The sequence below is a fragment of the Geotrypetes seraphini genome, chromosome 1 (genome assembly GCF_902459505.1).
Source record: "Geotrypetes seraphini chromosome 1, aGeoSer1.1, whole genome shotgun sequence".
Classification (NCBI taxonomy): Eukaryota; Metazoa; Chordata; class Amphibia; order Gymnophiona; family Dermophiidae; genus Geotrypetes; species Geotrypetes seraphini.
In genome coordinates this window covers 505,084,123-505,110,319 of record NC_047084.1, presented here as the reverse complement: position 1 = coordinate 505,110,319, position 26,197 = coordinate 505,084,123, and the positions used below count along the sequence as shown (strand labels likewise).

The 26,197-nt window shown below is 42.8% G+C and overlaps 1 protein-coding gene across 1 annotated transcript in view; it reads right to left on the bottom strand.

Annotated features, from left to right (window-relative positions):
* The window catches only part of SLC28A3 (solute carrier family 28 member 3), a 108,275-nt gene extending 82,841 nt beyond the window's left edge, over nt 1-25,434 (bottom strand). The window contains exon 1 of the mRNA XM_033957342.1: nt 25,311-25,434. Coding sequence (XP_033813233.1) covers nt 25,311-25,376 — 66 coding nt within the window. The 5' untranslated portion in view covers nt 25,377-25,434. The remainder of the gene's footprint in view (nt 1-25,310) is intronic.
* Nucleotides 25,435-26,197: the final 763 nt, after the last annotated feature.

The following is a 26,197-nucleotide window of genomic DNA, read 5'->3' as shown; positions in this document are numbered from 1 at the left end:
TAAACTCTGAAATTTGTTGCCGGATATATGGTGAAATTAGTTAGCTTAGTGGGGTTTTACAAGGCTTGGATAATTTCGTAAAAGAGAAGTCCATAGGCCATTATTGAGATGGCTTGGGGAAATCCACTGCTTATTCCTAGGATAAGCAGCATAAAATCTGTATTACTACTTGGGATCTAGCTAGGTACTTGGGACCTGGGTTGGCCACTGTTGGAAACAGGATACTAGGCTTGATGGACCTTCAGTCTGTCCCAGTATGGCAATCAGGGCCGGATTAATGAATAGGCCCAGTAGGCACATGCCTAGGACCCGAAACTGTGAGGGGGGCCCGCTGAAGGAGGACGACTCACCTTGCCATTTTTTTTAAAACAGCAACAGTCTCCCCGGCATCGATGGCAATGGCCCCCTCCCAGCATCAACAGTAACGGCACCCCCCCATTGACGGCAACGTGGCCGGCTCTGTTATAGGAAGGTCCCGCGATGACTGCATCTGCCGGTCCATCCCCCTCCGATGTCACTTACTTTGCTCCGGAAGAAGTGATGTCGGAGGGGGATGGACCGGCAGAAACAGTCATCGCGGGACCTTCCTGTAACAGATCTGGCCGCATTGCCGTTGATGTGGGGGGGGGCCATTGCCGTTGATTTGGGCGAGCGTTGCCATCAGCTGTTCTAATTCTGCTTTTGGGCTGCCTTTTGCAAAGGAGCTCAGAGGGCAGAGCGGCAGCTGCAATGTTTGGCGGGGGAGAGAGAAAGGAGCATGGAAAGGTGATGGAGGGGGAGAAAGGGGACAGGGTAGTATGGAAGGGTGGCTGGAAGGATGGTACAGAAAGGTGGTGGAGCTAGAGAGGGGGCAGGGTGGTATGGAAGGGTTGTTAGAAGGATGGTATGGAAGGGTGGTGGAAGGAGAGAAAGGGGGCAGGGTGATATGGAAGGGTTGTGAGAAGGATGGTATGGAAGGGTGGTAGAAGGAGAGAAAGGGGCCAAGGTGGTATGGAAGGATTATGAGAAGGATGGTATGGAAGGGTGGTGGAAGAAGAGAAGGGGCAGAGTGATATGGAAGGGTGGTGGAAAGGATGGTATGGAAGGGTTGTGGAGGGAGAGAAAGGGGAAGATGCTGATAGAATTGGTTTGCAAGGAAAGGGAAGAGAGACATAAGGGGGAAGGATACTGGATGGAATTGAGTTGGAGAGAAAGAAAGGGGGCAGTTGCTGATGGAATTGGTGTTCAGGGAAAGGGGAAAAGACATAAAGGGGAAGGATACTGGATGCAATTGAGTTGGAGGGGAAAAAAAGGGGGCAGGGAGAAGGGAGAAGAGAGAGTGGAATGCCAGACCATGGGGGTGTGGGAGAGGGAAAGAGAGGAGAGAGATGCCAGACCATTGGAGGAGGGAAGGGAAGATGATGGATGTCACACCAATGGGGGGGGAGAGATGAAAGAGAGAGGCAGACAATTTCTGGAAGAGGCATAGAAAGAGAGCAGATGCCATATGGAAGAGGCAGAGAGTGGATGGAAGGAAGAGAATGATGAGAAGATGAGGAAAGCAGAAACCAGACAACAAAGGTAGAAAAAGAATTTCTAATTGTTTTATTTATTTGTTTTTGCTTTAGGATAAGGTATTATTGTAGCTGTGTTGATAATCATTTATTAATAGAAAATGGAAATAAGATGATACTGTTTATTGAACTAATTTTAATACATTTTTTACTAATTCAGAGATCATAACTCCTTTCCTCAGGTCAGGACAGGGATACTAAGTATAGTTTACTGATCTGAAGAAAGAGGTTTTAACCTCTGAAAGCTAAGTGAGAAATGTATTAGTCCAATAAAATGATGGACACTAAATTTTCTTCCCGCCATGCCCCATGCTTCCTACCAATATGCAAAATATAAATTGGTGGGCTTTCCAAAGCCCTGCCAGCTGGAGATCTCTTTCTCTAGGAAGGAAGGGGTGTTTTGTTCAGAGATGTTTGGAGGTTGCATAGAAGAAAAACTGTACACTGGCACTGGTATGGTAATCTTTGTTGTTTGTTTTGAATTTTAAAATAAAAGAAATAAAGTGGAAATAAAGAAGTAAATAAGAAAATGGATAAATACATGGGGTGGGGCAGGGGGGTGTGGCATGGTGGGGGTAGGGCAGAGGGCCCAGTGTACTTGTGGGCCTAGGGGCCCTCAACGAATTAATCCTGCCCTGATGAAAAATTCTTATGTAGTTCCCATTTTAGTTTACATAAGTTTAGGTTGTCAAGGACTGGGTGTTGTCATTGAATTTTAATTTATACTTAGTTCATTATTATTATTTTGGATTGTTTAGTTTTTACATGACACGAAGTTTGTTTTAATTTATGAAATCTACAAATGGAATACATGAAATGACATGAAACACACCCAGGAACTTGTAGAACAGCTTTTCTTTCTTTGTGCATACTGAATGCAAACTAACTCTTTTTCAACTGATGATTTATTGAAGACAGAAGAAGTGCTGCCTATGTTCTTCTGAATTCCCAGGATGCACCAGATAGGGGAAGGCTCGCCAGTTTCAAGAGGTGGGCTTACCAGCCAAAGGTAGTAGTCATCCTTCCAGCCAACCTTTGTGCCAAAGGTATGGGGGGTTGGCGGGGGTATGGGGGTAGAGTTGTCGGGGTTGGGCGACAGCAGCAGGAACGGAGTGAGCTTCCTTCCTGCTGCCTGGGGTGGGGGCAGGTGCTTCATTGCTAGGGGGGGGGGGGATGGCAGTGGCAGGAGGGAGTGAGCATCCCTCCTGCTGATCTTTGATTCAGGGGTCTCTTTTTTCTTATTTGCGGGGTTTATTCTGCTCATGTGCCAATTGCTACTCATCTCATGTACACGAACATCTGTGAACCTTATTTGCATGTAGGATCTTTTGAGAATGACTCATCTTTTTGAAATCATTACATTAGTGGCCTTAATAGCAGCCCGTTGGATTTTAGCGTGTATATTAGCCTGAAAGGGTACAGAAGATGGGAATGGGGACTAAGGAAATGAGTGAAAGGTAAGGTAGGAAACATCTTGTGGGAAACATTCAAAGTCAGACTTAGATGTCCTATCAAAATTCTCCTCTATCTTTCCTAGCCTTATGCTCAAGAAACAGAAAACCAGATTCCTAAAGAGATATAATGAAAATAATTTAGAAACAACTAATTTAATTGTCCACCCAGTATCAAAACAATTTGGAAGAAAAAGAATCAACAAGAAAAAAATCTGAGTTTAGCGCATTTTAGTCCTGGTATAGAACCTCAGTCAGCTGATAAAGGTACACATGAAAATAAAGTTAAGAACATAAAAATAGCCATATTGGAGACATGGATCCAAGATGGCGATGACTGACTGGACACGCTGAGAGCTCCGTTCCAGAGCAGAATCCCAGCAAAGGATAACTTACTTGAAATGCTGAAATGGAGTGGCCAGAGCACCGCTGCCGTCTCACGGCGCTCCGGGGTGCCCATTTTCAGTAACATTGACAAGCTTCTGAGACGGATGCAGCAGGTGTCGGCAGAGTCAGGAAACAGCCTACTGAGGACGCATGGCACAGGCGAGGGCGCTGCGGTTCCTCCTGGGCTAGAAACAACATTGAGCCCCAATGTAAGGGCTCCGCCCCCGCAGCCTCAGCTTACCAGCTCTCCTAGGGATGAGGAAATCCTGGATCTTGGGGCATCTTATGCCACAGAGATTAGCAACATCTTGGCGGTGAGTTTGGAGGTTGGACCCCCAATTCAAGGGAACCCAACTAGAATATCTGGGCCAATTCCAACTTCGGTGGACAGATCTGGCCAAATGGGTGGACAACAAGAAGGTCTACAGACTGGTGAGAATCTCTCTACTATTGCACCTTTAATATCACTTGAAAAACCTGCAGTGGTAACCCTGGAGTCTTTATGGGACCTTATGGCTGGCTTTGTGAAGGCCATAAGTCCCAATCTTCAGCAAATTGAAAGGAAACTATTGGAACAATCTAAAGAGTTAAAGGATATGAAAGTTGAAGTGACTGCCTCTAATGTTTTGTTTCAGAAACATGACCAGAACTGTTCCTTTTCTCTATCATGTGGGGGGTTGCACCCCCCACACCCCGCAACGGCAGTACGAACACTATGCATTAAAGTGGGGAGGTTTCCCCCATAACCCCATCGGAGCCCTTAAAAAAAAATAAGTTTTTCGGCGGCTTTTAGCGGTGCGCTTCTGTCTTGCGCTGAATTGTCAGCGCTGGATTGTCGGTGCGCTGGTGTCTTGCGCGCCACTGACTATGAACCAGGATCCACTTTCACTGCTGATGGGAAAACCACAGAACCCTACCTACTCCACATAGATAAAAAGCTAAAACCCAATCTAAACTACAGTATCTAAGAAAAGAGTATTAATGTTTAAATACAATGTAAATTAAAGATAAAAAAAAGTATAACAGGTAAAATAATTAAGCATAACTTAGTAAAAATAACTCAAACAAGATGAAAAATAAGATACATTTAAAAATAATTCCAGTCTGTAAGGAAAAAAGGTCAGATCTGTAGTTCAGTACAAATAGAGCGCCAACGTCCATCTCCGTTCTATGTAAGGCTGTTGTATTAATGAAGCAATTATGAGGAAAAAACACAGATCGTCACACCCATGCCTGAGAAACTCCCTAATCCCTTACTTGTTCTGTTTGCCTGCTTGATTAGATTGCAAGCTCTACTGAGCAGGGACTGTGTCTTGAATGTTTTCATATTCAGCGCTGTATATGTCAAGCAGCACTATAGAAATGACATGTTTTCAATTGTGGCTCCCCAGACTTGGAACTCCTTGCCACAATACATAAGAGATGAAAAGGAACTCAGTCTCTTTAAAAATAAATTAAAAACTTTCCTTTTTAAAGATGCTTTTAATCTTTAGTACAAATACTTTTAATTACTGTAGTTAAGTCATCCCTCCTTATGTTTTTTCCTTGAATGTTCCCTTTCTTCTTTTCAAAGCATTTATTATGTAACTTTTCCCCTTTTATCATTATGTGTTCTTGTGTTTGTCCGTTCATGAGTCTGTTTTTTACCTTTTACTTAATATTATTAGTATGTTTTTTAAAATGCTTATGTATCTTATTGTAAATCGCTTAGTAAATTATGGATAGGCTATTCATCAAATTAATAAAATAAACATAAACATAAACAATTTTCTCCTGTTTAACAGTTTAATAACTGATGCTTTTCTACTTCTGTTCTTTATTATATTATTTATTTCTCATAGACCAACAGCATACTAGCTTTTGTCTTAGGTCCTCCAGATCAGTTCTAGGGGTAGGGGGTGGGGGTTGTGTGTGTAGGGTTTTGGTTTTTTTATAAATCTTTATTGATTTTTAAACTTTGACAGTGCAATACAATTAGTTTTTTAAAAATCTTCACCATTAGTTATTTCCTTTACATTCTTTACTATTCATTTACAATAAAACCTTGGATTGCACAAGTAACTTGGTTTGCAAGTGTTTTGCAAGACAAGCAAAACATTTGATTAAATTTTAACTTGATATACAAGCAATGTCTTGCAATACAAGTACATACAGTTTACACACATCACACACTAAGTCGATGGTTCTTCTCTCTCTGACGCTGCAGGAGTGTAGTGACTGTTCTAAACAAGCAAAGTCTTACAATACGAGTACATACAGTATACATGCGTCACATCATCACAACTGAGCCGATGGTTCCAGTAGCGAACCTAGCATATGTGACACCCAGGGCCCATCATTTTTTGGCACCCCCCCCCCCCCATCTGTACGAAAAACATGATTTTTAGTAACAATCCACACATCACACATGAGTACCTAGGAAAAGGCAGCATCTTACATATGCAGTGAGCAGTACAACATCAATACACCCATTGTAAAACTAAACAAGCCAGACTAGTACAGATCAATCCTACACTGTCAATCCTAAAAGAAAACCATGTCTTTCGAACACACAGAACACAGAAAACACCTTTGCCTAGTATGGAATATGTAATCACAAACTAACCCCTCCCCCTTTTACAAAACTGTAGTGTGGATTTTAGCCACAGTGGTAACAGCTTTGACGCTCATAGAATTCTGGGCATCAGAGCTGCTACCACCACGGCTGGCGCTAAAAAACGCTCCACAGTTTTGTAAAAGGGGGGATAAAATAGAAATACATAGACAAAGGTTAAATTGAACCAGCAAGAAGCTGGACTCTGCATACAATGCAACACCACAGAAACACTGACACATGTCTCCTAAAGCAATAAATAAATAGAAAATTTTTTTCTACCTTTGTCTTCTCTAGTTTCTGCTTTCCTCATCTTCTTGTTACTCTCTTCCTTCCATCCACTGTCTGCCATCTCTCTGCCCCTATATGGCATCTTCTCTCCTTCAATGCCCCTTCCAGAAACTGTATGCCTCCCTCTTCCATCTCTCCTTTCACCCCCATTGGTCTGGCATTTCTCTCCTCTCCTTCCCTCTCCCACACCTCTCTTCTGCAATCCCTATCTTCCCTCATTTTCCTTTTCAATTTATTTTCTGCATCCATCTAGATTACGTTCTTACTACCCTCTCATCAATTTCTTTTTTTACTGTCTACCTATAGCTCGCCACCTCTTTCCCTCACCCCCTCCAGTATTTCCCTAACTCAATCCTTTTCCCCATCATATGCCCTCCTTTTATTTAACCCCTCCTTCCATCATCTGCCCTCTTCTCTCTCCCCACTTCCATCATCTGCCCCTTCTCCCTCTTTCCCCCCACTTCCATCAGCATCTGCCCCTTTCGCTCCCTACAACCCAATTCCATGCAGTATCGTTCCCCCATATGTCTCTTTCCCTGCAATTCCTTCAGCATCTGCACCCTGACCCCCTTTATCACCCTTCAGCATGATTCCATATCACTCTGACCCCCCTTTGTCACCCTTCAGCGTGATTCCATATCACCCTGACCCACCTTTGTCACCCTTCAGCATGATTCCATAGCACCCTGACCCCCCTTCGTCACCCTTTACCATGTTTCCATAGCACCCTGACCCCCTTTTGTCACCCTTCACCATGTTTCCATAGCACCCTGACCCCCTTTTGTCACCCTTCACCATGTTTCCATAGCACCCTGACCCCCTTTTGTCACCCTTTACCATGTTTCCATAGCACCCTGACCCCCTTTTGTCACCCTCCACACCCTTTCATGCCACCCTGACCTCCTTTCTTTCTCCGTCCCAAAGATCCCGCGATGACTGCTTCTGCTCCGATGGAAGAGGTAAGTGACGTCGTAGGGGGCTGGGCCAGCAGACACAGTTAGTTGCTGCAAGATCCCGCTATGACTGCGGCTGCCGGTCCCCCCCCCCCCCCCCCGACATCACTTACCTCTTCCCAGTCATCGCGGGACCTTCTTCACTTCAGCGCAGCTGCCGACTCTGCTCTAAGTAGGGCAGCTGCGCTGAAGTGCGGTTTGAAGCAGCGCAGGAGGTTCCGGATCCAGCCGACTGTGCACCCCCTTGGAGCGTGCACCCGGGGCGGACCTACCCCCTGCCCCCCCTTGGTACACCATTGATGGTTCTTCTCTCTCTGACGCTGGAGTGTAGTGACTGTTCTAAATAAATATTACGGTGCACTAAAGATTAGTGCACGCTAAATGCTAAGACATCCATTATATTCCTATGGGCATCATTAGCATTTAGCGTGCGCTAAATCGGTAAGCGCACCTTAATAAAAGGACCCCTATACAGTGGTACCTTGGTTTACGAGTGCACCGGTTTGCGAGTGTTTTGCAAGACGAGCAAAACATTCGCAAAATCAGCGCCTTGGAAACCGAGCTTGCCCTGTGATCCGGCACCTCCCCCCCGTGATCTGGCATCCCCTGCTCGTGTCGCCCTCCCCCCCCCCCGCCGCAATCTGGCATCCCCCACGCACACATCCACCCACCCGAACACATTATTTACTCCCCTCTGGCACTGGCACCGGCACCAACGCACAGGACATGCTGGTGCCAGTGCCCGAAGATCTGCCATCTTCTTTTTGCTGAGCCTTGAGCATCTGCACATGCTCAAGGCCTTTGAGTTCCCGCTCTCTTTGAGATTCTCGCAGATTCTCGCAGAGCAATGCCAGTTCTCGGGGGGGGGGGGGAGGTAGAGCAGCGCCGCTGGCCTCGGGGGTGGGGGTGGTTGGAAACTATCAAGCAAGTTTCCCTTAGTTCCTATGGGGAAACTTGCTTTGATATATGAGTACTTTGGTTTACAAGCATGCTTCTGGAACAAATTATGCTTGTAAACCGCAATGGCCATCTCTTCTATTACCAAACTCATAAACTCCGCCCTACATTTGGGCCTTTTTTCCCCAGAAATGGGTCATATTGCCTTGACCCCACTACTGAAAAAATCTGACCTAGACCCTTCCACACCATCCAGCTATCGCCCAATAGCAAATATCCCTCTCTTAACCAAGAAGCTAGAGTCCATCATATCTACTCAACTCTCATCATACTTAGAGAGATTCTCTATTTTTCTTCCTTACCAATATGGCTTTCGTCCCAACTTCAGCACAGAATCCCTATTGACCTCCTTGATCTCAAAGGTTCAACAACTTCATTCTCAAAATAAGTTTGCCATCCTCCTACAATTCGACCTTTCCGCCGCTTTCGACGTTGTCCATCATGATATTCTCGTTTACCAACTCTCTGAGATAGGCATTAACTCCACAGTCCTAGACTGGTTCTCAAAATTCCTACGTTCTCGTTCTTACGCTGTCAACATGAATGGCACCTCATCTTCCCCCTGGAAACCGATATGTGGAGTCCCACAAGGTTCACCTCTATCTCCCATACTTTTCAACATTTATATGACCTCCCTAAAACTCCTCCACCTATCCCCCCTTGAAACAATTTACACTTATGCTGACGACATCCTTGTCCTCCTCGAGACTGATTCGAACCTCACCAACCTTTCTGAGAACATAGCCTCCTGCATAATGAACCTCCAATCCTGGGCCCGCACTGTTCAAATTAAACTAAATGAGTCCAAAACAAGACTCCTTTGGCTTGGTCCAAAACTAGACCAACTACCCTCCTCCATCTCACTGCCCTCTGGCTCCACTCTGCAGCTTGAGTTCTCAAGCAATGTTCTAGGCATCATTATTGATTCTACATTGTCCTTCAACAACCACCTCAATTCCTTGGTAAAAAAAATGCTTTTTCAGCCTTCACCTGCTGAGAAAAGTTAGATCCTGTTTCCATCAAAATCACTTTACCGTCCTTGTCCAATCCATCATCCTTTCCAGATTGGACTATTGCAACTCTATCTACTTAAGCCTAACTAAGAAAAACCTTTATAGACTTCAGCGGATTCAGAATGCCAAGCTTATCTTCGCAAAAAATAAATTTGACCATGTCTCTCCGCTTCTGTCGAAGCTTCACTGGCTACCGATAATCGCCAGGGTCTACTTCAAATGCGCCTGTCTAGCTTTCAAAATCCTACACGGCATCCTCCCTCCCTGTATCCCTCTTTCTTGGAACTCCTCAAACCCTAATACCACCAGATCCACCCACAAATTAAAACTATCCTTTCCCTCATTAAAAGGCATTTCCCATACAGGAAAACTAGGGACCTCCCTCCCGTTCAGAATCACCGAGCTCTGGAACAATCTTTTCTCCCCCCCTTTGGCACCTGAGCTCTTTCCAACTTTTCCGCAAACATCTGAAGACCTGGCTATTCTCAAAAATCTGATACTTATTCCATCTCTGACATTCTAAGCCCTCTAAAAACTCTTCATACTTGGACCTCTAACCCTTCATTGTAGTTCCTTTCTATTTCCATCTCCTGTAAACCGTGCCGAGCTCTACGAATGTGGAGATGATGCGGTATACAAACCTAAGGTTTAGTTTAGTTTAGTTCCACTGTATTTGCTAATAAAGACGATTAAAAAAAATAAACTATTTCCATGTAATTTCATTGAGTGGACATCCCTTAGTCGTTGTATGTTTTGGAAGAGTGAAAAATCTATTCAATTTTACCCATTCTACACCAATCAGGATTCTGTAGACCTCAGTCATATTCTCCCTCAGCTGTCTCTTTTTTCCAAGCTGAAGAGCCCTAACCACTTTAGCCTTTACTCATACGAGAGGAATTCCATTCCTTTTATCATTTTGGTTGCTCTTATTTGAATCTTTTCTAATTCTGATATATATATATATTTTTTAAATTCAGTGACCAGAACTGAACACAATTCTCTTTTTTTAAAGTTTATTTTAATTTTATAATCTTTATTAATTTTCCAAAGCCAACAAAAGTGCAACACAAAATACATACACATAATAAGCACTTAGAACTGAGCACAATACTCAAGGTAAGGTTGCACCATGGAGCGATATAGAGGCATTATAATATTCTTGGTCTTAAGAACAACTGAAAACTAAAACTGGAGAAAGCCATGGGGCCAGATGGGATCCATCCCAGAATCTTGAGGGAGCTCAGAAAGGCTCTAGCAGGTAATGCTTTCTATTACTTTCTATTCTAGAGTTTGATTTTTAGGTTACTGTAAATGAATTATTATTTGTATATACAAACCAAATACATGCTTCCACATGTCTGATATGAAAAACAGGTTCTTGCTACAAACTATTAGTTGCCTGGCAGTAGTTATTTCTCGTCTGTTCCAGGAAATGAGAGACAGTAAGGCAGTTTTGACCTTATTCTGTCATCCCATTGCATATATTTATATGCACTAGTAAACTTGTTTTGTTTAAATAAATACTCCTGGAGTGCAATTAAAGGTGTAAATTAAGGCAGTTTGGCATCAGCTACATACAATGTGTGCTTTACAGTATGGCCTTATCATGTATGTTGTGATGGTCTACCAACACATTAACCTGTAAGGGCCCCTTTTACAAAGCAACAGTAGCGATGCTGCCATGATAAATGCACTGAAGCTCATAGGAATTGAATGGGATTTGGTACATTTACTACAACAGCAATGCTTCCGCAGCTTTGTAAAAGGCACTGATTGGCTCAGATACCTAAGACCCCTCCCATAGGAGGGGCCTTAAGCACCTGGGCCAATTAGCACTTTAGGTCCCTTCCCATCTCAGGATATACTGGGAAGGGGAAGGCCCACCATTTTGAACAGGCAAGCCTACTGTTTAGAGGGAGTAGGCATCCCTCCGGCTGGCTTTCATTGGAAAGATATAGAGGGTGCTGCGGGGGTGGGGGTGGCAGGGGACCCTGGCGACAGGAGGGAGTGTGCATCCCTCCTGCCGGGTGTGTTGGGGTGGGAATCAGCAGTGGTGGGAGGGAATAGGCATCTCTCCTGCTGGGGGGGGAGGGTTGAGGGTGCGAATCACCAGTGGGCATACTTCCTGCCAGGGGAGGATGTTGGAGGTGTGTGAATCACCGGTGGCGGGAGGGAGTGTGCATCCCTCCTGCCGGGTATGTTGGGGGTGGGAAACAGCAGTGGTGGGAGGGAATGGGCATCCCTCCAGCCATCCTTCAATTTGGAGGTCTTTTTTTTTATTTGCCAGGAGGGGGGATCCTGAGCTGTCAAGCCTAACTTTCCTGTCAGTTCCTGAGCCAATCAGCACTCGGACACTGACTGTAAAGTAAGGCTAAGGCAGTACAGACCCTGTTGGAAAATTTGGGCTGCATATGTGACACAACGAAGTTAGGGAATCACCCGACGATGATAGAGAATCGCTCAGAGTTCTCCTTTAAATTTTGATGAGCCCATTTTATTACCATTTTAATATTAATGACCTCTTTGTACTTGAATGCTAGGAAGCTCAATAAAATGCTGGCATGTTAAACTGGCTGGAACCGATTTAGCGACCATGTTAAGGGCACAGTAAGTTTTGAGAATCTGGCCCTTAGATTGCAGTTTTGTAAAATCTGTAATTTGTAAATCCACTGCTTACACATCGCAGCGATGTGGTTGAGATAGCGTTCCCTCGCACTTTGCTTTAAAAGCTCACCTGCTCCCTGAAGAAAAGGCTGAAACAGATACTCTGTCGGAGAGGTGTTACTGCTAAGCAAGTTCAGTACATAATAGTCAAATTAAATGGACATTTTAAATAAATCACACGTGAGTAATGTGAACTAGAAGATGTATGCAAAGAATAAGAAGAAATGGATAAATGAATTAACAAAAAGTAAAAGGATTAAAAATTAGAACCAACGGGACTGATGAAGAGACCAATCTGCTTGAATTTTGTGATTCAGCTGGAATACTGAAGATCTCGAGGTTACAGATAAAGGCCTAAATTCACTAAACCTCCAAACCGTGTGCGATCCGTTTCCGTTTGCGTGCCGGCTTGCATGCAAATGGGGATGATCGTTAACACGCCTCTACCCATGGCCAGACCGATCCCCGCTCATGCGCACACACTGACAGTAGTGACAGGAGAAGCAGCCTCCTGTCACTGCTGTCAGGGCTCAGCCCAGACCAGATCTCTCTTGCCTGCTCCCGGACTCTCCTGCTCCCGGCCGCCGTTCCCTGCACACACATCTATTCTAGCACCCGTGATCTGTCCCTATGAGGTGGTAGGTGCAATTATTAGCGCCAATTAAGCCTATTAATCAGTTAAGTTAGGTGCCTACATCAGCTTGGTGTGCCAATGTAAACAGACAATATATGCACAAACACACACACACACATATATAATGTTTTTACTTTATTTGTATGAATGCTTTTGATCTTTTCTGTCCTATTTTTATTGGAGTTCCTTTTCTTTTATTATCTTTTTATTATTATTGTAAACCGCGTTGATCCACTCTTAGGAAAATGCGGTATATCAAATGTAAATAAACCATAAATTATATATAGAATTTGCCAGTTTGTGACTTTCTCTTGCTTCTCAGCAAAGTGTTACCACCATAATCAGTGGAATGTATCATAAAGAATCCTTTAAGCTAAGGGTCTCTGCCACTAAAGAATTCAACTACAGTATTACCCAAATAAATATTAAAGAGTTTAGATTAATTTTACTTTTACTTCCTGGAGATAATCCTTCACTCCTTTCTTAGTCACATACTGAAACCATACTCTTCTCTTACTGTGTCTCTTTCTTTTAGCCTCTACTGCAACTACATCTCAAATGCACAATCACCACAAGGGGGCAGGGGGGCTTGTGATAGGGACTAACTTGAACAATTAGTAAGGCTAAGGCACCCTATACTAAGATCTCTGATTTGTAGCAGTTTAAAATCTAGAACAACTTTAGCATTATTAGTTACTGAATAAACCCTTCTTTCCATGACTAACACTCGAAATCTGGTTGGATGTAATGTGATGGCTTTTACTGTACTTTATGAATGGAAATATTTTTACACTTCATTTGAGTCATTGTATATCCTTGGAGGGGCATAATCAAAAAAAACGTCTAAGTCCCCTTTTGGCCTAAGGCCCTAAACATTGAAAGTAGAAACAGGGAAAATGTCCATTATCAAAAAATAGTCCAAAAGGAGGTTTTTTTGGATAATGGCCTGCCTCTACGTTCAGCTGTTTAAACACCCAGACCACCACTACATCTACACTAACAACATATAATCAACAAAAAAAAAACACCTAAGTCCCAAACGCCCAACACAAGAGCTTTTAGGCGAAGGAGGAGCCAGTCCTTTGCCTAAAAGCTGGATTCTGTAACCGGTGTCTGTCAAAAACAATATTGGTTACAGAATCCCTCCCCCCCCGACAAAATCGGAGCAAGAGGGAGCCCAAGACCACAGGAGGGGCCTAAGGCTACTGGGCTAATTCCAGTTGGCCCAGGAGCCTCAAGCCCCACCTATGGGCGGGGTTTGAGCCGCCTGGGCCAATCAGGCTCTAAGGCCCACCATTCGGCCAACTTGTTGTAAAGGTACGGGGAGGGGGACTGGGGATGGGGGAGTCAAGGGGTCAGCAGGGGGGGTCTCATGGGTCAGCAGGGGGGGCCGATTGGGGGCTTGGGCTCCCTCCTGGCCCAATCTTGTTGGGGGGGTTGCGGTTCACTGGGGCAGGAGGGCTTGGGCTCCTTCCTGCCCGATCTTATCGAGGGGGGGTGGTGATCACATGGCGGCAGGAGAGATAGCCAATCTCTCCTGCTGCGATAACGATCCGAAGTGCCGCGGTTGACGGCACTTCGGGATCATTATCGCGGTAGGAGAGATTGGTTATCTCCCCTGCCATGATGCGATCACCCCTCTACCCAAACTGCCTCAAACCACGGCAGGAGAGATTGGGCATCTCTCCTGCCGTGAGCAGCTGCAGTTCAGGTAGAGGGGTGATCGCATTGCAGCAGGGGAGATGAGCCATCTCTCCTACCGTGATGGTTGCAGTGGGGTGGGGGTAGGTTACTGGGCCACTAAGCTGATCGCACTAGCTGCCATCAGCTCAGTGGGCCCTTTTTTGGCACTTATACCTGTTTTGACTTGGTCTAAATCAAAACGTATAAGTGCCAACTAGGCAGCTTATCAAAAAGTTTGGTTATACCTGCTGTACGCCTAGGTGTAGGTCTGCCCATCTCCCGCCCTTTCCCCTCCTCTAAAAACACCTCTTTTTGCTCTATGCATTTAGAGGCAGGGGAAAGGCCTAAGCTGGTTTTAGATACATCTAAATCCAGCTTTGGTTAGGGGTACTTGGACGATCAGGCTTTTTGATCGTCCATGTACCCATTTAGGCCACTTTCAAGATGTTTTTTTTATTATTATTATGAGCCCCTTAATATTTTGTTCCTTATTAACATCAAAACTTCTTTGCTAGTGAATTATTCTAGAACCTTCTCTATTATTCAAAATAAGATTCAAAAACAAGATTTGGAATGAAAGACTGGGGATCTTCAGAAGTACTACCGCTCTGAAACTCCTTGCACTTGAAACGTGATAACTTTAGGCACATTTTGGTTAGTGATGTGTGGAAAAAAAGTCAATATAATATTAGGTAATACTACTTTATACATCTAACTTATACTTTTTGACTAGTTTTCAAGAGCTAAAGGTTCCTTCTTCAAATAAAAGCAAAAAAAGAAGGTGAGATCAGAGAAATAAATGATGCTGTCTAAATATTCAAGTGAATCATAGATTATATTGCAATGGCAGTGTGAATAGTACAGGTGTGATTTGTTTCATTGGTTACTCCTTAGGGTGTTGTGGTGTGTTTTTTGTTGGGTTTTTTTTTTGGGGGGGGGGTTTGCATTCCTAAGTATTTCAAAATTGTGCTCGTTTTAGATCTCAATACCATACTCAGGGTTTCATTCATTACCGGTCTGTAATTTCCTGGGTCTTCAGGAACTACAGATGATTTTAGTGACAAGTTACAGATCACTAGCAGCAGGTCAGCAATTTCATGTTTGAGTTCTTTTAGTACCCTGGGATGTATACCATCTGGTCCAGGCGTTTTATCACTTTTTAACTTGTCGATTTGGCTTAGTACATCTTCCAGATTCACAGAGATTTCTTTCAGTTCCTTCATATCATCACCCTTGAATACCATTTCTGGTTCTGGTAGATCTCTTTTATCTTCTTATGTAAAGACCGAACAAACAATTCATTCAGTCTCTCTGCTTGTCCAAACCTTTTTTAAACACAGCTATGCTAATGGCTGTTACCACATATTCTGGCCATAAGTTCCAGAGCTTAATTATTCTCCATGTAACTTCATGTAATCTTTGAAAGAAGGGTACATGAAATGATGAATTTATGGTATTAGATAGCAAAAGTGTACAGTAAATAGGGCCACACAGGAACCTAACCCCCTTTTCCCCATAGGATCAATGGTTGCATATACACATTTTCAATATTCACAGTAGTAGTCCAGTGAATAGCAGAACACACTGTAAATCTATAGCAATGCAAGTCTCCATTTTAATGAACTGACCACCCTTTATGATAATCCCTTAATTTCCTGGAAGAATCCATCAATCCGTTTTAATAGATAATTACTTAAATCTATTCTTTTTCCAAATTGTCTTCTAACTGAGCATATTAAGAAGATAAATCTCACAAAGTGGTTCTAACTGTGAAAAGTCCGTTCTACAAGCACATCATCATCATCCAAAAAGAAGCTGTAGCATCCCATCCAGCCAGACTCACTAATCTTGGATGTGATTATTGGACTCTATTATGTTCTAATGAACTTTCCTAGGTCAGCTACTGAAGGACCAGCTACTCATCAAACTACTGGAAGCACAGGGTTATTCTCAAGAAGCAGATATCAGCAAAAGTCTTGAAAGCACCAGGGGCCTTTAGGGCTACCGCTATTCTTGCTGTGATAAATAAATGCGTGAGAAACATTTCCAAAATTGCCTGTGTGAAAGCTGCTACTGGTCTGTACAACAGGGCATGATTAGTGGGCTCACAGAAGCTATTGCACACCTAAAGCCATCCACGTCCTCCAAGCAGTACAGGAGGACACTTTAAAATTCAAGGAACGAAGCAGTTATATGAAGAAAATAAAAACAAGTGAGGGGCAGGCGAGGCAGGGAGGCAGTTTCCCAGAATTTTACAGCATGAACAAAAAACATGAAAATGACCATAAAATGAGAACATAAGAGTAGCCTGACTGGGTCAGACCAATGGTCCATCAAGCCCAGCAGCCCATTCTTATGGTGGCCAATCCAGGTCACTAGTACTTGGCCAAAACCCAAGGAGTAGCAACATTCCAGGGCAAGCAGTGGCTTCCCCCATGTCTTTCTCAATAACAGACTATAGACTTTTCCTCCAGGAAATTGTCCAAACCTTTCTTAAAACCAGCTACGCTTTCCACTCTTATCACAGCCTCTGGCAATGCGTTCCAGAGCTTAACTATTTTCTGAGTGAAAATCTTTTTCCTCCTATTGGTTTTAAAAGTATTTCCCTGTAACTTCATCGACCTAGCGCGCACTCCATGTACATTGGGAAATTCTATTAGCACTGAAATTGTCTCTCACATAATACTAACTTGCATTTCCTTTCTTTAATTCTTTATTCATATTTTTTTAATGAATTTCCAGACGTGCATATTTGTTTGTTGCATGCTTGTTGCATGTTTGTAGGGTGTTTATAACGTGTATGATGTTTGTTGGTATGTTTGCGTGAGCATGGTGAGATTTGAGGTGGTTTTCAGGGAACTGGGAGTATGCTTGGTTGGGGGATTATACTGAAATACAGCCAGATGGTTTTATTTGTTCATGCTTACCTCTTTCTGGATTTATTTTTTTTAACTGTTCGACGTATTCTCTTTTTCTTCAATGCTTTGCCCTAGTATTCATCTCAAGTCTCAATTACACAATGTGCCTCTGCACTTCGTCATAGTGTGACATCAAAGAAAATGACCAAGGATGCAAATGCATCCCTGTTTCCTATAAGTCATACAACTCCACCCTCTGAAACTAAATGACAGCTGAAGTAAGAGTATATGAACACCCCCCCTTAAAAAAAAAAAGATCAGCTGAATGAATAAGACATAGCACCTTTCAACAAAGTTTCTTCCTAGTTCCTTCCTAGTCTCATCTCAAGATTGTGTAATTCAGATGTTGCAAGCATGAAGAGAAACAGGAAACATTTCTTTGCTGTATGAATAATGTTTGTACATATACCCATGGGCCTAAACACTGACAGCTATACAATAATCACTCTTTTAAGCTTGTAGGTGTGGGGAATGGGTGACTCAGGTGAAACAAGAAGGATCAGTTCAGTTCAAGGACCAATAACGTATATGATCACACTGCACCTTCTGTCAAATTTCTAGGAGTGCATGAATTCTGCTGCACACTACCTTATCACTGATTGTAACAACAAAATAGAAAGATTTTATAAATGCTGAAAACCCTTGCCAGCTTGGCCCACCACTATCTGGTGTCCAAAGTGGTGTCCAAAGTTTTTATTCCATTGATAGTAATATCTATTACTGGGGATTGCCCCACTGCCTTTTCCTTACGAGCTTCCCATTCGGAATCTTGCAACTTATCTTCACAGATTATCTGGACAGGCCTCTGTAAAATATTTTTCGTGGGAGCACTCTTTGCTTCGTTCCTCTGGGTTTGACCTTCGCTGGTTGGTCTTTCAACACGAGAATTTGTTCCAACCCCTCTCTCAGAATCTTGAGAGTTATCTTTCTTCTCATTCCAACAATTACGAGCAATGTGCCCCACTTGATGACAATTATAACACACTACATAGAAACAGTGGCAGAGCAAAACTTAGCATAATGAGCTGAGCCGAAAGTTGGCAGTTAATGGTTTCAGGTGTTCCAAAATTCCAGAACCATGGAAAAGTTTGAATTTGGGGAAATATTTGACTTGCGGCATTTCTTTCAATGCTGTCTTGGGCATATGTCACTCTGTCTTGTGGTAAACTACTCTGCTGCTTGTTTTTCTTCCCTGCAACTTGCTTGTTGATTTATTTATTAGATCAGTTTTAGAAGATCTTTCTAGCAACGAAACAGCAAAATGGAGAGATTCAGAATCCCCTTCCCCCTCCCCCCCTCCCTTTTACTAAACTGAGGTAGAGGTTTCTTTCGCGGCCTGGAGTGCTAAATACTCTGACGCTGAATACACAATTTGAAAAGGTAAATTATTTTTAGATGACCCACTGCAATTTGGGCTCCATGTATGCACGTATTAACTGCTGATATCATTACACTGTAATAAGTTAGTTCTCCAATTTGCTGAATTGACATTTTCTGGCAGGTAAATGTCCTTTAATGTATTTAAAGCCAAAGGAACATTATTGGAGAAAGTTTTGAATTCCTCTTCCAGACCACCTTCTAGCAGGATTGTTGGGACAAAGATTTAGGCCCTCTTTGACTAAGCCACTGTAGTGCACGATGTCTATCTTTTTTTTTTTTTTCATAAATGACCCAGCTAGATGGACTGGCCACACAGACATGCTAGCAGAGCAGTGGGGAACCCTAGGGCCATTGCTGTGAACTTCCCATTAAGGGTGCCAGGTACATAAACCCTGTTCATTATATGGTGAGCTCTCTAAACCAGTATTTTTCAACCTTTTTATACCCGTGGACCGGCAAACTACTAGGACTAAAATTTAAAAACCCTGTTTCCGCCCCATCTCCGCAAGCTCGGTCCCCGCAAACCATCTGATCCCATCCTCACAAGCCTCAGTTATGATTTTATATTGAATGTATTTTATTAAAGTATAAAAAGAAACAATATTCTGTACAATTGTCATTTTATAAATACAAATAATACAGAGCAAGGATCAACAAAACCTCTGTGACTGAGTTCAAAGAAGCGTGGGATAAACACAGAAGATTTAGAATCAGAAAATAATATTAAATATTGAACTAGGCCAGTTACTGGGCAGACTTGCACGGTCTGTATCTGTGTATGGCCGTTTGGTGGAGGATGGGCAGGGGAGGGCTTCAATGGCTGGGAGGGTGTAGATGGGCTGGAGTAAGTCTTAACAGAGATTTTGGCAGTTGGAACCCAAGCACAGTACCGGGTAAAGCTTTGGATTCTTGCCCAGAAATAGCTAAGAAGAAAAATTAAAAAAAAAAATTTAAATTGAATCAGGTTGGGCAGACTGGATGGACCATTCGGGTCTTTATCTGCCGTCATCTACTATGTTTTTTTTTTTTTTTTTTTTTTTATATATATTTATTGAATTTTTTCAATATAATCAAGCGTAACTTGTACAGAAAGGAAATTCAGCAAAAGAATTAATAATTAAACATAATACTTCAATCAAACATCAAATATAAGCTAAATCTCTACTCAAGTCCACAAATAGGATCCAAGGTGGATGGTGGGCAAGTAATACAGAGATAAATTAAATTAAGTAAATTATTACTAGTAGACTGAAAATACACCTTTCCTTAATCTAAGCACTCATGTTCCACCTTTCTCCAAACTTGAAGTTGATAGAAAGGTTGTCAGTTGAGATGGCTCAAAGAAGACAAATTTATGTGAACGATAATTAATTACACATTTACATGGATGTCGCAAGTAAAACGTAGCCCCTAGAGCCATAACACCAGGTTTCCTTAGCAAAAATTCACGTCTCCTCCGCTGGGTCTCCTTGGCCAAATCTGGGAACATCTGTATTTTACAACCTAGAAATTCTTTTTGTTTATTCTTAAAGAAAAGTCTCAGCAACCAGTTTTTATCTGGCGCGAGCGCTACTGTTATGAGTAAAGTTGCTGGTTCCGCCAATTCTTTATCCGATGTTTCCAGAATATTAGATAAATTCATAGAGTCCTGTCCCGTATTCTGTTGTTGTTGTTGCAATTTCTTATTTGGAAGGTAATAAACTTTTGTAAATGGTGGTAATGTTTCTTCAGAAAGCTCCAATATTTCAATCATATAACGCTTAAGCATTTCTCTAGGGGCTATCATAGGCACCTTAGGAAAATTAATCAGCCTAAGATTGTTATTTCGGGAAAAATTTTCCATTACCTCCATTTTCCTTCTTAAGTCAGTATTATCTTTAATTAATGTCTCAATAGTTTGTTTAGAAACCTTTATATCTTGAAATACATTCTGTATTGAGGTCTTAGAGTCCTCAATTTCTCTTTTCAATTCTTTAATTTCAGTCTCATGTTTGTTAAATTTATTTTCAAATTGTTGTAACTGTGGACTTATAGACTTTGCCAAGTTAGCCACTAAATCCCACAAAGAGTCTAATGTTACCTCCTGGGGCTTCTCTATTTGAAGATAGTGTAATTTAGGTTGATTTAGCTCACCCACTGGCAAACTGTCTCTTCCAACGTCCTGTTTGGTTCCTGCTTCCCCCTCCGCTTCCTCCTCAGTCTCCGCAATCGGGCTTCCCTGCAGCAGCAAGGACCCCGGCAACACAGTTCCCCTTTTGATCTCCTGAGCCTCCGGGAGGAGGAAAACTCCAACTTCCGGGAGTGCCTCCGCTCGCGGCGAACTGGTGGACTGAGGGCGTGGGGGAGGTGCTCTCACGTCGGGGCTTAGAGATGTTTCTGGCCCCATGGAGAACGACGCAGACTCGCCGCCACTGCGCGCCTCCTGCAGGGAACTCCCCGACGATATTGTTGGCGTTTGCTGCATTCTCCGGACAAGCTCTTCAATGTTGCCGAAGACAGCCGTTCGAGAGCGCTGTGAGGCTCCACCAGCGCTCCTTCCTCTCCTCTTCGGCATAGCTAAACAAGGTAAAATTTTACCAAAAAAAAAAATAAAATAAGTAAGCCGAGCTTGGGGAGAGTGTGCTCAGACCTACTAGTATTCGGCCATCTTGGATCCACCATCCCGTCATCTACTATGTTACTATGTTACTATCCCCTCTACTATCAAGAAAACGGAACAAGCCAAATTATTACAGAATGCTACACAGAAATATCATGCTAACAGAATACTGCAGTCACATACGACAGGAATAGTTTTAGGGGAGTGCAACTGCCCCCTGGTCAGAGAGTGCCCTAAGCCAGCTGGAAGCTAAAGAAGAAGCACTGCCTGGGCTTTGTAGTCCCCAGTTATGTCTAACACCAGCTCTAGCAGGATATATATTTCAAATCAGATATATTCTAATCACAAAATAGTAATAAAATTATTTTATTCTACCTTTTGTCGTCTCTGGTTTCTGCTTTCATATTCTTTTCATTCTCTTCCTTCCAGCGTCTGCCCTCTCTCTCTTCAATCCAGCATCTGTCCCTTCCATCCACTGTCTGTCCTCTCCCCCATCCATATGGTATCTGTCTTCTTTCTATGCCCCTCTCCCCTTTCCATCCAGCCTGCCCCCTCTTTCCTTTTTACATGATTCATTCCAGCTTCACTGCTCTCTTCATTTTTATCTCTCCTACACCAGATCTACCATCGTTGTCCCTCTCTGCTTATTTTTCTGCTGACCCCTTCCTATCATCAATCTCTCTACTTTCTCATGCCTGTCTCTCCCCTTCCCCTCCTCTAATCTCCCTGCCAGCTGTTTCCTTCCTTTTTTCATTCTCCCTTCCATCCTCCTCCTGTCCAGCAGTAACTCTCTTCCCTTCCTCCCCTCCCAGCAGCATCTCTCCTTCTCCCTCTCCAGTAACAGCTGTCCCTTTTTTTCCCTTGCCCAGCAGCATCTCTCCTCCCTCTCCAGTAGCAGCTGTCCCTTTTTTTCCCTTGCCCAGCAGCTTTCCAGACTTCAATAGTGGCTTTCTCCCCTCCCAGCAGCTCTCCTTACTTCTCAGCGCAGCGATTCAGGAAGGCAGCCTCGGGTCCTTTGTTGGGTCGCGCGGCCTCTGAGGAAAGAGGAAGTTGCATCATCAGAGGCAGCCGCGACTCAGCAAAAGCCCCAAGGCTGCCTTTATGAATCGCTGTGCTGGGAAGTAAAGGAGAACTGCAGAGAGGGGAGAAAGCCACTGTCGGAGGCTCCCCAAGATCTCTCTGGCCCAGCGCAGTCTTCAGCTGTTGATCTTGCCGGCCCTGTGCGGACCGGCAGGAAATTGAATTGAGTCAATCTCGCCGGCCCTGCACGGACCGGCAAAAATTTCCTGCGGACCAGCACCGGTCCACGGACTGGCGGTTGAAGAACAGTGCTCTAAACCTCCCTCAAAACCTACTGTATCAACCTGTCTACCACCCCAATAGCTTTTCTATCTGCAGGTGCCACCTATTTGACAGTATAGTGGTTTTTTGGTGGGTTTTGGTAGGCTCATACTTTCTACCACAAGTGTATTAGGGTGGCATATAGACCTGGAACCCCTTCTCTGCAGTCCACTATACTGCCCACCAGGCTACTCCAGAGACCTGCTTGAGCTCTACTGGGATTGGCATAGTATCTGCAGCTGTCATAGAGACAGATAGTACTGTTTTATGCAGATATTTGGGGGTGAGAGGGGGGTCAGTGACAACTTGGGGAGTGTGTGGGAGGCCATATGTTCAACCCTCCAGTGGTCATCTGATCAGTTTGGGTAACATTTTGGCCCTTATTCATTTTAAAAACAGGTCTACCCAAAATGTTCAAATTGTGCCTGGGAATTTTTCTAAAACGTTTGATTATTGCTGTAAAAGGTCCAAATGCTAAGTCCACCCTAACCCCGCCCAGAACACACTTCTAACATGCCCCCCTTTTTTAGATGCACTGGAGACAAAACAATCAGAAAGATATCTAAAATATAAGTTTCAAAAGTGCCCACGATTTGACTGGTAAGAAGTCCATGTGCCAGTTTAGGCTGTCTTTAAATATCAGGTTCAATGAGTTTTTCATACAACCTAATTCCGGATAATAATGAGATGCATAGGAAGCTTGAATTACATCTGCCACTTTTATTGATGTCCACATTTTCATGACATAATTTGACAAGAAAATGAAGAGAGCAATAAAAAGAAAAAAGAAATGGGAATCCATTCCTTAAGGAAAAAGTAAATGATATAGGGAGAATTCTAAAAATAGCACTCAAAAAAGGGTGCCCCCCCAAAAAAAAAATCAGCACTAAGAGCTATTCTATGAAGGGCAAACACCGTTTATAGATTAGTACATAGCGCTGACTTCAACTTTGGCGCTAGACTTATGCCTGCCGAAACCTGGAGCCCAAATTAGGTGCACTTACCTAGAATTCTACAACTGCACACATAGGCCCGGATCCTCAAACTGGCACCTAAGGACTCTTTTTACTAAGGTGTGTTAGGGGATTAGCGGAATAGCGCGTGCTGAATTGCCACGCACGCTAGACCTTAATGCCAGCATTGAGTTGCCATTAGTTCTAGCTGCGTAGCGCGCGGTGTAGCACATGGTAATATCCTTCTTTCTCCATTCTAATCTTCTGCTTAAATTTCTGTATAGTCCACTCTCAGCCTATACTCAAATAACTTGTATCTAAATTAAACTACTTATATTTAAACTACTGTTCTTAATTTGCTGTATAGTCCCTATATCTAAACTGCTGCACAGTCTCGTATGTCCAAGTATTTAAATCTACTGTATAATCTTGTATGTCCAATTCACTCCATTGTGAATGTTTACTTGTAAACTGTTCTGAGCTACTGGGAGGACGGGATAAAAATCTAAATAAATAAATAAAAAATAAAATAAATAAATAAATATCCTGCGTGTGCTAAAAACGCCAGCGCACCTTAGTAAAAGGAGTCCTAAGTGTGAGCATTTTCTTGACCATTTCCAGGAAGAACTCTGGTTAGACGGTTCCATGCAAATGTGAGTCCCAAAAATGTTCCGTTGTGTACTTTGCTGTAGGAAAAAAAGCTCAGTGAAAAATTCACCGTGCCTTTCTCGTATTTTCATTTTGTTCTTTCACTGTTTAATCATTAAGCTGCTCTCTTGCACTTAAACTTTACATATCCAAAGACTGTGAGCACATTCACTGTTTGGTAAGTTGTTTACAGTATTTTTTTTTTTTTTTTTTTAATTTCAACCATTTTTATTGACATTTTAAAGTATGCAATACACATAGTGGGGTCTTATCTTTTCAAAAACATTTAGGGCTCCTTTTACTAAGGTACGCTAGCGTTTTTAGCGCGCGCAAACCATGCCTAAACAAAAAATACTAAGGCAAGCTCTATGGAGGCGTTAGTATTTAGCATGTGCAGCATTGTAGCGTGCACTAAGCACGCGCTAAAACCACTAGCGCAGCTTAGTAAATGGAGCCCTCAGTGGCTGGTTTGCAAAAAAAAAAAAAAAAAAAAATTATTTCATTGTTTTTCTTTTATTTTTGGTTAGTGGCGATATAGCATCCGTTTAAAATCTGCCAGCATGAAATACTGAAATAAGCAAAGCTACAAATGTCAAGAGAGCCCCTTCTTGAAAGCAAGTGACCAAACAGGAGAGTGTGGCACAGTGGTTACAGCTACAGCCTCAGCACCCTGAGGTTGCGGTTTCAAACCCTGCTTTGCTCCCTGTGACCCCTGGACAAGTCGCTTAATCCCCCACTGCTCCAGGTACATTAGATAGATTGTGAGCCCACTGGGACAGATAGGGAAAATGCCTGAAGTACCTGTATGTAAACCACTTTGAGTATGGTTGTAAAACAGCAAAAACGTACATGTCCCAATCCCCCTTCTCCCCATCCCCCTTCCTGCTTGGAGTTTCTCTAAGCTTCCTCCATTTTTAATGCTTGCCACTTGTCAGTTCTGAATGTTTTAATCACACAACGCCTGGGCTCTGGACAGGTTTCATTGTTAAATTCTCCTGTAGCCTCTGGACATGTGATAGCAACAAACTAAAACACAGCATCAAAGAGTTCACCTGTTCTTAGGGGGGGGTGGGGGAGGGACATAAACTGAGTACTGATGGTACATTTTCTATGCAACAGCTGCTATATTTTACTTATATGTTAATTCTACTTTTCAGCTCCTGTGAAAGAAAAACCTGAAATGCCAACGGGAATTATTATATCTATTCCTGAAACTCTTAACAAGTTTTCAGATTTCATTAGATCAAAACCAGAACCGCAAATACTAAAGCCCAGCTTCATATGACCCTTACCTGAAATGCAGGGTTAGCCAAGCCATCACTTGTATGAGGGCTGCTGCCTCTCTGATGCAGCTCCATGTGGGACACAGAAGAAAGTTTCTGACGTTACTGTGAAGAGCTTGACGCTCTTTCAGGCATTCCGAGATAACTACTATTCCAGTGTGTCTGTTGCATGAATTTTACCTGTGTACAGTCACTCCCACGCTACAACTGTGCCATAGCTCCACCCAATGACTAGTTGGCCAAAAACAGCAGAGTGAATGGAATATACTGGAGGGTGGTGCAAGGTGCAGAAAACATTAGCTCCAAAATGACACACATGCGCACACACAGGAAAGAAAGAAAGAAAGAAAAATTTAGAAAGGCTTTTCAGAAATTGTGCTGCTATGTTCATATGCAGAACAGCTTCCAGTACCAGAATGTCATTACTCCCCTTGTGCGATCATGAAACCTGCTCTCCAATCATCTTATCTTTTTGCTAACAGGCTATCAGAAGGGGCACTCAAAAACGATAATTCTTGTATTGAGCTTTTGCTGCAAAACTTCGTCATTGGCCGGTTTCACTTTATATTTGAAATTAATCGCTTACATAGCATACTCATTCATTTATATAAATATTTCTTTTTGCTTATTCCTTTTTATCATAAATATATATTTTAAATGTCTGGAAAATTCACATATCTTAATTTCTTTTCAAATTGATTACAGTGTCTTCAAAGTTAAGCCGGTGCCGACACGCATGTTTCGCACAGTTTGTACCTGTAACTTGTCTAATAAATGTTCACACCTCCCCTCCTTTTTTAAAAAAATTATTTTACTTTTTAATTACTATTTTAACATTGTAAACAGGCCAGATGTCTTGATGGTCGGTATATTAAAACTTAATAAACTTGAAACTT